The sequence below is a fragment of the Micromys minutus genome (assembly GCF_963924665.1).
Source record: "Micromys minutus genome assembly, chromosome: 21".
Lineage (NCBI taxonomy): Eukaryota > Metazoa > Chordata > Mammalia > Rodentia > Muridae > Micromys > Micromys minutus.
Window position 1 is genome coordinate 52269941 of NC_137956.1, and position 17389 is coordinate 52287329.

Consider the following 17389-nt stretch of genomic DNA (forward strand, 5'->3'; position numbering starts at 1 on the left):
TCCTGAACCATGCATGGAGGTCTAGTGGAATTAGATGAGTAGCTGAGAGACTGCCCCAGAAACAGGATAGCGACATTATGCTATGCAGACGTCTCCATGTCTTTATTACTGAACCCCAAGCTGGACCCCCAAAAGCTCCTGCAATAACGTGTGCCTTGTAGAAGATAAAAAGCTGAGCCAGACGAAGAGCACCCTGCCTCCTGTGGACTACTGCAGAATATATCAACTTTTCTGTGGCAAACTTCTGGCCCCTCTGCTGTCTGATGACATGGCCTTTGCTGGACTTCCTCAACTAGTACAAGATTTTCTAACATGAACAAACGTACCCACTCCCTGAAACCATCCGAAGCTGTGTGGATGGCCCAGTGACTGACCTATCTAGGCTGATCCGAAGCACAGTGCTTTCTTCATCTTTGTGTTGCAAATTGGCCTGGCACTCTGCAAGGTGGCTGCTGGTGCAATTCAGCTTCTCCTCTATGGCCGCCTTGGTGACCTAGTATAGAACATCAGGGGGAAGACACAAAGCTTAAATCTTACCCACCATGAAAAAAGAGACTGGTATGTTATTCACACTGCCTGGTAAGGCCACTTCTAAGGGATAGGTTTTGTGCTGAAGCTCATGAGGCAAGGAAGCTTTGTTCTACATTTGTGAGGCATGACCTACTCTTCAGTGGGGTGCTGGGGTGCAGGTGGCATGGAGTGTGGTTACCGGTGGGCTAAGTGCCACTTATTGACACTAGAGAATGCCAACAGAAGTGACTAAGAACAATTTCCTTTTAGCCCAAAGTCCAGGGAATGGAAGGGCATTATAGCACAGACTTGTGATACTTTTTGAACCAATAACTGTCTTAGTTTGACAACTGACAACATTGTGAGAAATGTCTTTCAACAATCCAGTAAAAGCAGACCAGATCCCCTTCCTCTCCTTGACACCACACCGGCCAGGCTCACCTGCAGTTCCTGCACAGCCTCTTTAGTCATTTGCAGCTGCTGGTCTTGCTCTTCTAGCTGGGCCCTGAGTCTCCCACACTCTTCATTGGCTGTCTGGAAAGGATAAGGACGGCATGATAAGAGAGAGGTTCTTGCTTTGAGACTCCTTCACTTTTATCACCCAAATGGTTTCTAAAATTAAGACTGCACTGTTTCTTGAAGTGGCTCAACAAGTTTCTTCTCTGCTGGTAACAAAATACTTGCAAGTTTACTAGGAAACGAGGCTCAGCTTGTTCCCCAAACAATTTCTGCAAGTGAAATAGTGTCCCATGAGCCTCATGGACTGAGGAGGGCACTTTTCGGAACATGTAAGAGAGGGTGTAGAGTGGGCTGAGAACAGAGTCCTGTCTCACTAGTGATACACACCAGAAATCATAGTTTGGTTACCTGTTTATATCCTCATTTACCATTTTTTGGCCCCTTTTCTTCATCAAGTATCAAAGGCTCATGTTCTACTGGGACCTCACAGATTTGTCTACTCTAAGGGTCTTATTTTTCTAAACTGACCCAGTTTCCTACACCTTGTCAACCATCAGGATAGTACCCAGAGAAACTAGAAAAACTGAGCCAGGATTCAAGAGCTGTCATAGACTGCTGACCCTATGGAGGGTGAGGTTCCAAAAGATAAGGCAGAGCTAAAGGTTGAAACTCATGTATGGAATGGGCTGTCCACAGACACACAAAAGGGGAAGCAGAAGAAGATTGTGTGCACTCTTTGAGCAACTGCTGCCTTGTGGAGATTTGGAAATGGGTTATTAGGTCTGCTGAGAATTCAAAAGAAACCACAAAACTGAATTCGTGTATATCCTGCTTTGTCAATATTGACTTCTAATTTTAAAAATGTTCTGTGTGGGCCAACATATGTCATGCGAAGGCACTGCTCCCCATGCTCTGCCTCGTATATTTATGTAAAGAAGTGTGAGCTACTACAATAGAATTGAACTAGGGCATTCTTTGGTTTTCACTTTTTTCTTGCTGCATAGCCATCTAATTATGTTGCCACAAGGCATGTACCTCGAGAGATGGCTAAAGCTGAGCTTACCTTTAATCTGTTCTGGTGGTCCATAATCTCAGCACTCAGTTGGAACTTGAGGGCATCTTTTTCCTGGTGTGCAGCCTCTTGGAGGCTCTGGGCCAGTTGCTCAGCCTGGGCCAGTTGTGCCTGGAGACCAGAGAATGAACTGGCTGCCTCCTCAGCTGCCTTCAGCCTTTCCTGCAAGCCCTCCTTCTCTTGCTGAAGTTGTATCACCTGGAGCTCCAAGCCCTTTCGTTCCTGTAGTGCTGCTTCTTTGGAGTCCTGGAGCTCCTGAGCCAAGCTGGCCAGGGCCACCTCCATCCGATCCTTCTCAGCCGTCAGTGCGCAGACCTGTATGCCAAGCTCAGCCGTGTCTGTGTTGGCTCGGTGCAGCTGGTCCTGTAGCTCTGCATGCTCCAGGTGGGCTCCCTCAGAGCTGCACCTCACCTGGGACAGCTCTGCCTGCAGGGCTCGTAGCTCTTGCTCCTGCTTCTGGGCCTTGTAGATGCTCTCCTCCTGCAGTAACCCCTCTCTCTCTGAGCACTGCAGCAGCTCCTGAACATGGGCCCTGTTGAGGGCTTCATTCTGTTCTTTCAGTTGTTGCACCAGGGTTTTGTGCTCACTCAGAACTGCCTCAGCCACACCTAGCTGGCTCTGTAACTTGTCTCGATCACCTAGGGCCACCTGGAGCTTGGCCTGGAGGTCTACCACTTCATTCTGTAACCGCTGGGCTTCCCCCTGGTGAATTTCCAGTTGTGCTTGAGACAGGGCAAGTTGGGCTGTGTTGACCTGGGGTAGGCTGAGTCCCTGTTGGCCTTTTTCTGCAGAGAGGACCTCAATCAGGTGAATCTGCTGCTGGCACTGGTTCTCAAGAGCTCTGAGCTCCTGGGCCTGGGCCTTTGCCTGAAGTCGGCACTGATCTGCCTCTTCCTGCAGCTGCTGGCACTCACCCTCCTTACTCTTTAGGGCAGCCTCCTTCTCTGCCACCTGGGCCTTCATAGTCTCTTTGGCTTTTCTCACAGCCAGGAGGCTTGCTTCCATCTGGTTTCCCAGGTGCCGGATGCTGGCCTGCTCAGCTTCCAGGGAGGCTAAAGAGCCCTGGATTGCTGCCTCTCGCTGCTGCAGTGCCTTGTAATCAGTTTGCAAGGCCTGCAGTTTGCCTTCTAGGAGCTGGTTGCGTACAGCCATGTTCTGCAGCTCCTTCTGTAGCTCCTGGTTGACCTTCTGCAACTCCTCCTGGTCTGCCCCTGGCACTGTGGTATTGTTTACCTGTTCTTCCCGGAGGCACTGCTGCCCCTTTTCTGGCATCTCTCCAGCCTGTGGTGGGACGCAGCTCAAGAAAGCCACAGCCTCCTTACTCTTACTTGGCCCATGCACCTCAGCTAGCTGCTCTAGTGTGCCTACTTTCTGGCTGAGATGGTCTCTGTCTTGCATGAGCTGCTTCTTCTGCTCCTCTAGGTCACTCACAAGCTGACTCATCTGTCCTAGCTGGGTCTCTAGGAGCTGCAGCTGCCATGTTAGAGACTTGGCCTCCTGCTCCAGGAGCTGCTTTTCTTCTCGATGCTGCTTTTCCTGCTGCCTGGCTTCAGCCAGCTCCTCCTCCACAGAGCTCAAGTGGGCTAGGGATTCCTGAAGCTGTCGTCGGAGCTGAGCCGATTCTTGCTTCTTTCCAGATAGTTCTTCCTGAAGTGGGACCACATCCTTCACTAAGTGTTCTAGGCTAGCTCGGGCCTCCTCCTTCAGCTGTAGTTCCTTGGCCAGCTGCTCTACTTTGATACTCTGCTGCCCGTTTAGCTCCTGGGCCTTGGTGTTCTCTTCTTCTAGGGCTTGAAGTTTTCCCTTCAGCTCCTGGAACTTCTGGGCCAGATCAGTAGGGACTGGCTCTTGATGAGGCTTTGTATCCAGAGATGGATTCTCCTTTTTCTCAGCCCTAGCGAGGCATTCTGAAAGGCTGGCTAGAAGCTGGTTCTTCCTACCCAAGGAGTCTCTCACAGCATCAAGCTCCTGTGCCATGTTCTCAAGCTGCAAGGCTGAGTGGCTGTTCTCTCTCTTTTCCACATTTAGCTCCAGGGCCTGCAGACATGTCTGTAGCTTCTTCACTGTGGTCTGGGTGACGTCCCCCTGCTTCCGGAGCTCTGTCACCAGGCTCACGAGGCCAATGCTATCTTCAATCGAAAGGGTCCCCATTTCCTTCTCTACCTGAAGTTGCCCCCCTTGCCTGCTGACCATCATTCGAAGTGCTTGGTTCTCCCTGTCTAGCTGCTGTACATGCTCTTGTAGCTGTTTCTCCCGAACCTCCAACTGGTCCAGTTCCAGCCTCATCTCATCGAAGCTTTCTAGTGCTTCATTGTTTAGAGAACTGTTCAGGTCGAGACTGGAGGCCATCTCCTGAGTCTACAAGAAAGTAAAAGAAAGGAGCTCTGCAATGAAGCTGCTCAGCTTTTTGGATAAGCTTTTGTATTCAATGAAAGTAAAATAAAAACAAAAGAATTACCTAACCTAAGGTAAATTTTTAGAGCTCATCCAAGGACTAGAACCCCTATGTTCAAAGCACCTGCCACAAGGTCAGAGCACATTCAAGGTCCCACAAACCCCATGGATAAGCAGACTCATATCTCTATCCAACCTCCATCAGTGTTATGAGTTTAAAGGATATTGGTTCTTACAGAATTGAAACTCAATTACACTGGAATTCTGGTTAACCCACTGTATTATACTCACAGTACCACAGCATGATAAAAATCACAAAATGAGGTCAAAGAATAGTCTATTTTTATTGTTCTTTATATATAAGGAGTATTTTTGGACTGCAAATAAATTGCTATTATATAGTTAAAATAGGTTCACATTTCTGAAAAAGTTTGGAGTTCCTGATCTATTGTTCTTAAGCACTCTTTCACTTGCTCCTCCATTTAGGACCAGAAAGATTTTATTAATCCCTCTTACAGAAGAAAGAGCTGAAGCTTCAAAGTTAAGTAATTTCCCTTAGTTGGATACAGTAGGTGACAGGGCCAATTCTAACCTCAGTGCTAAACTACATCTTGTAAGATACTTTAAATATTTTAAGTGTTCAGTTTTAGAAGGATCTAAATTTTATCTGGCTGTAAAAATCTAAATTCCAGGATGTAAAGGATATAGTTTGAGGGATTATATTACTCTGCTTAGAGTAAGTATTTGAGATTACCCTGGTCACCCTAACAGCCTACTAATCCCAGCCTTCCTGACATTACCTGCAAGTAGTTGCTCACTAAACTACTCATGCTGGAGCTTCGGCTGGGGGGTTTCCACATGTAAGAAGAGCTGGTGGCTAGCGTCCTCCTGTGGGGCCACAGAACAGACACACTTGTATTCAGATAAACAAACTCAGGTACATACATATATGCAAACACACAGGCAGTGGGGTTCATAGTTACTAGGTATACTGGCTGGTTTTGTGTGTCAACTTGACACAAGCTAGAGTCATGAGAAAGAAAGGAATTTCAGTTGAGGAAATTCCTCCATCAGATCCAGCTGTTGGGCATTTTCTCAATTAGTGATGAATAGGGGAGGGCTCAGCCCACTCTGGGTGGTGCCATCTCTGGGCTAGTAGTCCTGGGTTCTATAAGAAAACCATGTGAAGCAAGCCAGTAAACACCATTCCTCCATGGCTTCTGGATAGGCTTTCAACTCTAGGTTCCTGCCTTGTTTGAGTTCCTGTACTAATAAAGAACAGCAATATGGGAGTATGGGTCTTCTTTATTGGAAGACGGTTTAGTGGTGGTACAGACAGACAGTGGAACCTTTAAAAAGTATGGCTAATATAAGTCCTTAGAGCAAGGTATGCAGTTGGAAGGCACTGTGGGACTCTAACCTCTGGCTTACTATTTTGGACATGTGATCTCTCTTACTTCTGCAGAGAATACACCCCAACTCCTTTGCACATGCTACCTACTCTGAAATGCCAGTCAAAGGATCCCTTGCCAGAGCCTGGGCCACGTTGCTTAGGCCTTCAGCTAAACAAGTTACCCCCCTTATTCTTTCCTGAAAGGTAGAGTTTCAGACTCTTTTTAAATTAAATTAAAACATTTATTTTTTTTGCCTGGTGTGTGTGTGAGGGGTACCTGTGGTGGCCAGAAGAGGATATCAGATTCCCTAAAGTTGTAGTGGTTGTGAGCTGCCTGATATGGGTTCTGGGATTTGAACTTGGGTCCTCTGGAAAAGCAAGAAGCATTTTTATCTGCTGAGTTATGTCCCCAGACTAGAAATGTTTTTTCCTTACAAAGTTAGTCTGCTTCAGGTTTTTCATTACAATAATAAATGGATGAATAAAGGAGTACTCTTTCCTAGATAAAGCATAAAGAGGCGAACACAACACTTCTCTTTAACTAACGGATCTCCATGGACTTGTGGCAGATACTCCATTGCTATAGTTTAAACATCATGGTATGGGAGTCAGAGATGGCCCATCAGTTAAGAGTGCTTGCTATGCAACCATGAGGACTGAAATTTGGATCTCAGCACCTATGTAACAAACAAGGTATCCTGGACACCTCTAAAATTCCATGTCTAAGAGAGGTGAAGAGAAGAAGATCACTTCACAAGAAGACTAGCTTCTACGTTAGAGGAGAAAACTTGAGCCCCAGCTTCAGGAAGACAGCTTGCCTCAAAGGAATAGGTATAGAGTAACAAAGGACAACCAGTGCCCTCTTCTGACATCTATGCACATGCACATATACACATGCATACACAAACACAAACACACACACACACACACACACACACACACACACACACACATACACACTAATCTAAAGAACTAGTTTTCCTCCACTGTTCAAAAACAAATCCTCAGTAAGTAAATTTTCCAAATTTTAATTGTTTCTTTGAGTTCTAGGTATCTTCACAGTCTATTTGTCCAAAGGAAAAAAAAAACAGCATTGAATCTGGTTTTCTAAAAAAAGGTCCTACTGTGTTGAGAGGTTCAAAGTCACTTATTACACATCTACAATGTGGCTAGAGACTTGGTTGTACTTCACACAAGCTAGACAGGGCAACTATAGAAGATCTGCGTCACTAGAAAAGCTTCTACTGACTGGATGGTGTAGGTCTGAAACACAGTCTTCTGTGATAAAACTCAATTTACAGGAACATTGTAATCTAATCACACTTTTACCCCACCAGAGTCAACCCACAGTTATTAACTGTCAAACCTACTAGTTTCCTCGAAGTAGCAATGACCCTAGTCAAAAGTGGCACAGAGCCACATGCGTGTGAGGAGTGAGGGTGAAGGACGGAGGAGAGAAATGCTTGGTACATTATCACTGTGGAAAGTGGAACCAGCCTAACTCCACCAGAGGCTGTCACGCCCGGTTATGGTTATACATGTAGTAGAATTGTGGGTCTGCTAGGCAGTGAAAGTTTTGAGCTTGTGAAATATATGGTCTATATCACAACTAGTCCTGCATAAAAGCTGTCATAGAAGACGTAAAGAGATGGAAAAGTTTCTTCACATGCTGCTATGGCTGGCTTCTACCCCGTAGCCATAGAACCACAAGTTGTATATACAAGTAAAACTAAACAATGTGAAATAAAAAGGCAAGTATGAAACAACAGCTTTCTTATGACACAAAATTTTGAAAATATATGCTACATAGAACATATACATTATCATAAAATATTTATGGATACATGTACATTTAGTGAAAAAAAAAACCTTACTATTAATATGCCTCAGTTGTGGTGCTGTGTTTACTTCTGGAAAGGAAGAAGGAGAAAGACAGCAGTAGAGTGGGGGCTTAGTTATATGTACATATTTTATTTCTTAAAAGAAGAATGTATCAGACACAAGAAACTCTACAAGTATCAGCCTGAAAGGTCTCCCATTGGACAAATATGGGTAAGTTAAGCTCCCAAATAATGATAGAATGCAAGCCACTGAATAACAGAACAAAACAAGCCCCCTAAACAAAAACAAACAAACAAACCACTACTACCCAAAAAGCCCATGAGTCAATGCTAATATAAATGAATGAAAAAAGAGAAGGCAGAAAAAATAATCATGAAGCCATGTATAATTTACTGAGCAAGCAAAGTGGCTGGGCAGCATCCCTATCATTAACTTTTAAAAGGAAGCAGTTCCCCAAAGTACCTGGCAAATGTTGGCCAGGCGGCATCCAAGTCGTAGCCTCTTGATGCTAGGTCAAACTGAACCTCAGTCAGCTCATATAGTTGGCCCACAATGTCAGAGCTCAGCTTTGGCTTAAGAAAGGGGCTTCTTGCATAATACCAGTCACTGCAGAAAACAAAACACTGTGTGAATTGCTTAATAAGAAGGATAAGCAAAGAATGAATGTACTGAAGACCATCCTGGGTGGTTCTGCTTCATCACATCCAGTGACTCATGTTACTAAATCAAAAACCAAGCAAATCATTTCATCTTTTACTGCCAGACTTCAAAGAAATTCTTACAATGATCTGGATTCTTACTATGTACATAATATCCGTGTTCTTCCAAAGAATTTGAGATATTAAAATCTCAGTGATTCGCCAGGAGACAGGACACTTCCTTTTGGGAAGATAACCTCAGCTTTTATTCCTTTCACAGAATGCAATACAACACACAGGGCTCATTTCTAATTTCTATTCAGACATCAAAATTAAAAGCCAAAGAACAAATGTCTACCTAGAAATGTATGCCCATTTATTCATTTAACATGAAGCAATAAGAAGTTAAAAAAGATAGTACTGAGGAGTTTAAAGAACTACCTGTCTGATTTCTGTGGTCTGTGATGCTGAACTACTTATGGCAATCTTTACCAAATACCTAAAACAATATACTCTTCAAATCGAATGTACAAATGTTTTTGTAACTGATGACAAAATAAAGCTAAAGATTTTGCCTCTTACGTTTTAATTCAAAAGTGCTTTCTTCCATTAACTCTAATACCTAGGGACATGCAAGTAGAACTAGAAAAGGAATGCTGGGCAAGCCAAATCTGGTGCACCAAAGAGTAGCGAATGAAGGCTCTCCCTTTTCCTAGAGATGTTCGGAGCTGAAAACACAGATTATATTGAGATAAAACACCTCGTGGCCCCAGACCAACACCTTTATCTGATGCTCCCTCACCTCCATCCACTCAGGCTCACCTCGCTCCTTCCCTTACTGCTTCCGGGTGAGTCTGCTGCACTCAGGAGGTACAAAGGCTGACATGTGGGCAACCTAGACTCATGGCAGTTGCTCTCCAGTCTCTGATATGCTGGTGGGTGCTGACTCTGTGGTAGGTGGGGGCGTGGGCTGAGTGAAGAAAAGCCTAGTAGGTAATTCTTCTGGGAGGCAAGAAACGCTCGCCCCAGTGAGCTACTACCCACCAGGGAAAGACATATGGCATGAGGAGTTAAAAGAGCTGGCTCTAAGCTCTAGTGTTATAGTGAACACATGAGAAAACTAGAGAAAGGTAGCCTTCCCTCTTCCCCACTTTTTTGCCTACATGCTCAGAGACTGGTAAGAAGTACAAAGAATAATGGGTGTAGAAAGAAACCAGGGGCACCCGTCATTAACATTCTGGTTTGGGTGACACAGTTTCTGTTAATCAGTGCCACGAGGTTTAGCCCAGCACAGACTCGCAATTACCTGGTCACTTTAGTGTTCATGAAGCACTGCTGCAAGGTGTCTGCCAACCTCTGGTGCACCAAAGAGTAGCGAATGAAGGCTCTCCCTTTCCCTAGAGATGTTCGGAGCTGAAAACACAGATTATATTGAGATGAAACACCTGCCTCATGGAGGATTAGCAAAGGCTGTGTACAGGACAGAACATGCCATTCAACCCTATTCTGACAGTAGCAGCCCTCATACCCCTCAAAGGATGCAAAGCATCTGGCACTGTCACCCTAGAGTGAGGCCTGAAGTGAGGCTGCTTATCCCAGGCATCTTAACCAGTCAAGATATATCAGTGCAACTCAAACATCTGAATATTCCATGGAGTCACCCTTGCTCCTCTATCAGAATCTCTGAGTCTGACAGGAAACTCCTTGATTTAATCTGGAGTAAGGAGTGAAATCTGGAGGTAGCTGAATGGCTTTTCACATAGAAGCTAAAGGAGGAAGGGATGTTAAGATTTTCTGGTGCTGGTCTTAAGGTACTGAGAGGAGGGTGAGGTCAGGCTCAGGGAGAGAAGCCTCTGAGGACTGGTTAGAATGTGCAGAAAGGGGAAGAACAGAAAAAGAGTGGAGTTGTATAAGGGTAGCTTTGCAAAGGTAATGCTAGATGAATGATGGCCCCTTGTCTCCATTATGGAGATAAAAGCATCAGTTCCCCCATGTATCTATCCATACTTTCCTAACTGGGTTCATTTCTTTTCAGATAAACCAATGCACTGCTAATAGTCAGTGTGCTATGAAGAAAAGGCTTTCCATGAAGTCTTGTCACCTATGAGTAGATGTCACAAAAAAGCCCAAGTGTCCATAACTCTACGACAAGTCATTTAAAGGCATAAAAGGATCCATCTAAGGTTTAGTCACTTACAACATGTTATGTTGGGTAGACTGCAATGAGGATGCAATGCAGGACCCTATTAGCTATGGGCACATGGCAGTCAAGACAAGTGTTAAATGAAGCTGCCACAGAGGACTTGTGAGATAGGTTTGCAAATTAATCAGTCCTAGAAGCAGCCAGGCATTCAAAACACTCTGACCTTCCACAGGTATCTGTCATTTAAGCTCAGGATCTAAGTAGAGAAAGCAGGGTTGACACTCTCTTACCCCTTTAAAGGTCAAATGTGGTAGGAGAGGAGTGGCAGTAGTTTGGTCACAAAAGGGTCTTACTGTTGTCTGCTGTCAAGATGCCCTAGATTCAGACAGGAAGTATCTGGCATACCACTAAGGCACCACTGATACTGTAAACATCCCAGTAGCTGTTAACACCTTTAAATGGAGGTATTTATCTTCTTACTGATGACTCAAGGAAATAATTTAATATGAAGTGGTTCTAAAAGACACAAAACCTCATGAACTACAGAAGGCAGAAGACATTTCTCTGTGCACAAACTGAAGTGGAGGTGGGCAGCAGACTGACTTGATATAAAGCACTATGGTATGCTTCCAAATAGTTATCTCAACAGATGCTTAGAGGACACCCTTGAGGTCACACCCATATACAAACATGTTCTCCTCTGATTACTGAGTTGAGAACAAAGTGCTCAGTGGGAACATCTGAGCAGCCAAGAACAGCTAAGCAAGGTGCATACCCACATACTCAGAAACTGGAGTTGTGGAATTTAATGAGACTTCTGCCAACAAAACCACTCTTGTCTGCAGCACCTGGAGCAGGAGTAAGTCATTATTCCTCTTACACAACAGTAAAACTCCTCATATGGAAATATTTGAGCTCATTAGTTAAAGAGATGATTATATAAAGGGAACTAGCTACTTACTTAAAGGTATTCTTAAATGTTGTTTGGGAAAAGGATTATCTCCTGTGACTGCAAATGAAAATAACTATATATTCCTTGAAAAAATTGGTTTAGATCTTGGGTCAGCTTCCATTTCCACTTTCTTAGCATCTAATCAGAACCCGTACAAACCATGTTGGAAAGACACACAACAGCAGCACAGGCCAGGAGACCTTCAAGAAACACAAGCTGCATCTGCTCTGTGCGCTGTGCACCTGGAGCAGAGCTGGCCTCCACAAACTTCAGGGAAACACAATCTTGAAAGATCCCATTTTGAAGCCTCCAGAAGTGGCTTACTAGAACGTTCACATGTTAGTCTAAATGGTTATCTCCTGCTCAAAAGGTGCTGAGGAGTCCTCCAAATACTGACCTATTAAATTCACATTACACTTGAAGACTCAAAGGGTACCTGAGTACTAAGTTACTGAATATCCAGTAGTTTACCCACCGAGGGATATTCCAAGACAGAGAACAGTTTTCATATATAATTAAACTGTGCTCCACAGGAAATTGCCATTAAAACCTGTGTGAGCAAGCTACAAGCCAGCACACAGCTTCCTTAACTTCTTTAACATTTATCTGCACGGCCTCAGAAGGTCTGAATGCTTTATGAGAACAGCAGGAAAACATCTGAAAAATAGACTCTTTTAGTAATCACTTCATGATCCTAGGGATGAAAACTAACTTAGCGTTATAGTTCATCTGTCCAAAGTCATACACTTAGGGCATCAGTGCTGATGCAATTCATGAAGAGTGGGAGACAAGAGTGAAGATGGAACATTTCCATATGTCAAATACATTAAACACTGCTCTACATCATGAACTTGAGTTTCTCACCAACTTCACAAGACAACCCACACCACATTGACATTAAAGATACATGCAGATAAACATTTCAGAGCTGCCATCTTTCCTCAATTGCCCAGAGTCTGAAGGTACAGCTGGTAAAAAACGTTGAGCTTTTGATGTCAGTGTGCTTAATACTGTTCCCATGTATAAGAAGAAACACCCTACCTCTAGTTGGTATCACTCCTACACTGTGGCCTCTGAGGTCAGGCAAAGAGTCTAGGTACTGATTTTAAAGTAATTCCATATTTGTCAGAGACGCTGACAAGACAAAATGCACAAACATTTCTAGCCGCTTGCTTCCCATATATGTGTACGTTACATCTGTGTTGACTGGGATGATGATAGAGGAAGGAAATCATTGGTGATGGAGATGGGAATGAAGGAGACCATCTAAGGTCTAGTTGCTCACAATATGGTATGGAGAACAGACTCTGTTATGGGTTTCAACACAGGGCTTTCTAGGTTCTGGTACAAGGCAGCCAAAACAAATCAATTAAAGAAACAGCCACAGAGGTCTTAATAGGATAGTGAACTAGGATCCACAAATGAAGAAGAGTATGTAGTATATGTAGTGTGAGTGTTTTTTTTTTTTTTTTTTTTTTTTTTTTTGGAATTTTGTAGTTAAGACAAAGCCAGGGCCTTCCTCAAGAGCACAACTGTATGTAGAAAGTTACTTAGCAGCCCTGCATGACACGAAATATCTTTGAGATTCTACCTTATTCTCCTCACCTCAAATCTAAGTTTCCTAAGCAAACTGCTGGCAAGATAGCCTAGCAACTTAAAACATTTTGGTATTCATTCATTCACTTGTGTCTGCATGCCAGGCCATGTATGTGTCATGGCACATGCATGGGTGAAGGTCTGTTCTATCATGTGAGTTCCAGAGATAAAACTTAGGTCATCAGACTTGGTGGCCAATGCCTTTACCTAATGAATTGTTTGGCTTAGCAATTCTAAAGAAAATGACCTTTTTTTTGAAGAAGGAAGTGGTGTTGCTCACTTCCTAAGGGTTCCACAAACAGAGACTTCCAGTGTGAACAGCCCAGCTAGGAAGTGAAATCTAGACCTGGCTCATTTCTGCTTAGTCTAAATTCAGACAGTTTCCATGAGCTTGAACCACATAACAGGTACTAAGTATGACTGGACTAGATTTTTTGGCTTCTTAATCACCCATAGAGTTCATGGTATACCTAGCTATGTGTAGAAGAGGTATCCACAAAGAAGCATTAGGCAGGCATTGGAAGACAGGTGGTCCTTCCCTGCATGGCATGACTTACCTCAGAGATTGATCTGACAAATCGAATCCCATCATTTGTTCCTTTCACCTTGGCTAGGCATGCGCAGAAGTAATCCCAGTAGTCCTTCTTGCTACCCAGGAGGCTAGCCTTCTCCTTCTGGTCAAACTGTGCAAAGAAAGGAGCCGACAAAAAGTCTGAGACTTCTGTTGTGCATACCCCTTAACATGATAAATATTGCTAGCTTCCTAAGGACAAGCATTAGGGGAGGCCTCTTGATGGTCTTACTTTGATTTATTGGCAACTCAGAGTATACTAATTTCAAAACAAGAGTGTTTTACTGCACAAACTTTAGATGTGGAAGAGGCTATTAAACACCAGCTCAAGGTTATATAACTAACATATTTAGAAATAATAGTTATCCCAAAAGATTTTTCTACTGGCACTTTTCTAGAATATAGAAAGCCTAAATTATAGTTCCAGTGTAGCAAGCTAGATAGATGACTGGCTGATTAAGAAAGAAAGAAAGAAAGAAAGAAAGAAAGAAAGAAAGAAAGAAAGAAAGAAAGAAAGAAAGAAAGAGAGGTAGGAAAGGAGGGAGAAAGAAAGGCAAGAAGGAGAAAAGGGAAGTAATGAAAGGGGCAAAAAAAGAAAGACTTATCCTCTTAAAGGTTTCCACTGAAGTTTAGTGAAAAACCAATGGGATAAGGATATTCTCTTCAAGAGTCTTACATTAACGTTCAAAGTTTTGACTGTATCGTAATTCAGAGAACCTAGGCAATGGCTTCTTATCCATTCCTCAACTCTCAAGAGTCAACACTGTTATAAAGTACATGAAAACCCAAAATGAATGTCAGTGCTGAGCTCTTTCAAATTCAAAACCAAAATGGGCTTATCTGGGAGAGAGAAACAAACAAAGAAAACCCTCATAATCAGCTAGTGTCAAACAAAAAACCAACTTCAGGCATAAGGTGAGTACTTCCATGCCTGTCATTACTTCTAGTAGCTCTTACCCTATGTTTTTCTTGGTGTCATGTGACACCAATGGTAGGTATCCTATACCATTTATAGCATTTTCCCCGGTTATGGAAGCATGATTCATGTTTGCTATTATCAAATCTAGATAACACAAAACAAAACCCAGAAACACTTCATACAATTTTGGTAAAATGACTGCAGGTCCATTTCTTTCCTGCCTATTTCAAAAGCATGCACTTCCCAAATCAGCAGAGTGGTCTAGGTTAAACTAACCAGACACAGAAGTTACACCATGAAAATGTTAAAAGAATGGTTGCTTGACTAACCCTGATTCAGAAATAGCCAACCCTATAGTGAGCATACTTGAGGAATAGGCTTTGAAATAGGCCTTCAAGAAGCTGCCTTTATACCTGGTTATATACATATATAGTGTCTATAAGGGAGAAACACCACACAGGGTCCTCAAAGGTATGAATAACTACACTACAGTTAAGAGCTTTGCTAGAAAGGCCTGTGACTTGCCTTAAAATGGCTTAAATTTTAGCAGAGTGTTTTCAGTTCCCAGAACATCCTGACTCATGGGGGACTGAGTTCTCAGGACTGCTTTGACTCTTAGTCCCACCACAAGGGCTTAACTGAACCACATCCTGGAAACTGGTGACAGTCATTTGAATGGGGAAGGAGAGACAACTTGTACATGACAGGGGCCACTTACTTGCAGAAGATACTCAAGTTTGTAAGAAAACTTGTGCAAGCTGGTGCTGTCATCTGTGATTGGTTCTCCGCCTTCCTTGAATTCATTGCTTAGTTCTGTCACTGCATCTTTAAGACAATAAACAGGAACATGTAACTAAGGAGACATATTTTGCCTACTTCACATTTTAAGAGTCCTAAAATTGTCATGTATCTTAGATGCATAGAAAAATAAGCCTGAGATAGAAGCAGAAATAACACCAAGAAGCACAGGATAAGTGGTTAGCAACTGTCACCTTGGAAACACACAAGACATTTAACTATTCAGGTGACACAACTTCAGGTAGGAGATGTAATAAGCCCCCAAAAGACACTGCAACAGCTTGCTGACTGGGTATGAATGGGTTATTTTGTTTTTTAAAATTCACCCCTGTGTGTCCACTACCAAGCTAGCACTATGTATATACAGGAAGTCAACGAATGGTTGGTATGTGGATTAATCAACTTTAGAACCACAAACCAAAACAGACTTAGGACAGTGGAAAAAGCCAGGATACAGTGGCCATGAAACAATCACTGGTTGTCACTAGTCCCTAAAAGGTCCCATTTCTCTTCAACAGTGGGAGCCAAGCCTTTAGCACAGACTTCACTACACTCTATCAGCACAGGTTAAATATGGGTTCTGGAGCTCCATCTAGTACAGACAACAGTAACAGAGAGAACAGTATCTGTCTCTGCTGACTGGGTGCCCAAGCCAGTCAGCACTTTTTATTAATACAGTGTCTGCTTCATCTTAGTAAGCCTGAGATGTTAAATAGTATGCATTCTACTTTTAGCATTGAGAAAAGATCAAAAAATTAAATACAACATGGAATCTAGGAAATCTCTTATTATCAACCCCTCCCCTCGACATTTTACAGATAAGGGACACAGGGACCAGAGACTCAGCTTAAGATCCTGTTGGCAAACACCAGAGCTCTAAGCAGACACTGGTTCCTTTACCTCTCCAGGGTACAGTTTGCTCCCCTTATTTGCTGGTTGGGGTTGAAGACAGGATGTAGGTTTCAAGACTAATGAATCAACTCTGAGATTCCTGTGAGGGTAATACAGTACATAAGGCTGTCTTTGAAAACTAGCCACTGTGGCACAGAAGAGACTACTTTGTAGTAAAACTTTTAAAGGTCAATGATAAACACAGATTTGCCCAAGCTGCCATTATTTTTCTCTGTTTATCTGTATAAATTAAAACAAAACAAAAAACACTAAACATTTTAGCTGAAAGCCTAATGTGATGGGCTAAGACTGGTGCTGTATGACTCCAAGCTTTGTCCCACACTACTTCTGTGACAGTAGGTAAGGCAGACACCACTGCACCTACTTCCTTCACTGCAAAATGGTAGCAGCAGCAGCACCTACCTCACAGAATTAAACAAGAAGATTCCATAGGTTACTATCAATACCTTGTATGCACAGCAATGCCATATGCACAGGAAACAAAATGTAGCTCCAAAGTTTTGGATTTTGGTATATTTTAGATTTCAGAGTTTTAAATTAGGGATGTTCAACCAGCAAAATATTACAAAATTGTAAAATATCCAAAAATATTATACATTCAAACAAAATCTAAATCTGGAAGACCTTTGGTCTGCCTTTGAACTAATGGAGACTTAACATGCATCAGCTGTCAGGGGCCCCAAAGCATGGAAAAGAGAAAATCTGAGAAAGTGGGATGGACCTTGTTGGTTTTGGATCTCAGATGTGGACTGTGGACTAGACAGAGGCTATCCCAGACCTTTACTACAAGATTTCTAGTGTTTGTTCAGCCCAAGCAGCCAGGAACCCAGATTCCAGGCTGTCAGGGAAGAGTCACTGAGACAGCTGCAGGTACAGCTCTGTGGCAAATGTGCTGGAGCTTCAGAGGCTTATGAAATCAAGCCTCGCAGACCTATTAAAATCTGGTCCTTGGGAAGTCATTTAGAAGAGTAAAACTTGGACTCTCACAGTCCACAGAAATGTTGTTACTCTGTCAAGGTCTAGCTGCAGGTTTGACTATTTCCCCTCTCTTACCTTTCCCCAAGTTGGTTACAAATCCAAGTGGCTCCCTCAGGAAGCCTAGGACTAAAATGTATGGAAATGGCCACCAGTGGCTGGGGGCTGGTGTGGAGAGATGTGACATGAAACCTCCAGAAAGAGATTGTTTCTCC

General features: G+C 43.2%; 1 protein-coding gene across 3 annotated transcripts in view; it reads right to left on the minus strand.

Annotated features, from left to right (window-relative positions):
• The window catches only part of FYCO1 (FYVE and coiled-coil domain autophagy adaptor 1), a 62227-nt gene that overhangs the window by 32268 nt on the left and 12570 nt on the right, over positions 1-17389 (minus strand). For all 3 annotated transcript variants that reach the window (XM_080934595.1, XM_080934597.1, XM_080934596.1), the window contains 8 exons: positions 15208-15314; positions 13557-13682; positions 9615-9721; positions 8133-8276; positions 5236-5323; positions 2033-4399; positions 952-1044; positions 375-493 (listed from right to left, as the gene is read on the minus strand). In XM_080934595.1, the coding sequence (XP_080790721.1) occupies positions 375-493; positions 952-1044; positions 2033-4399; positions 5236-5323; positions 8133-8276; positions 9615-9721; positions 13557-13682; positions 15208-15314 (3151 nt within the window). The remainder of the gene's footprint in view (positions 1-374; positions 494-951; positions 1045-2032; positions 4400-5235; positions 5324-8132; positions 8277-9614; positions 9722-13556; positions 13683-15207; positions 15315-17389) is intronic.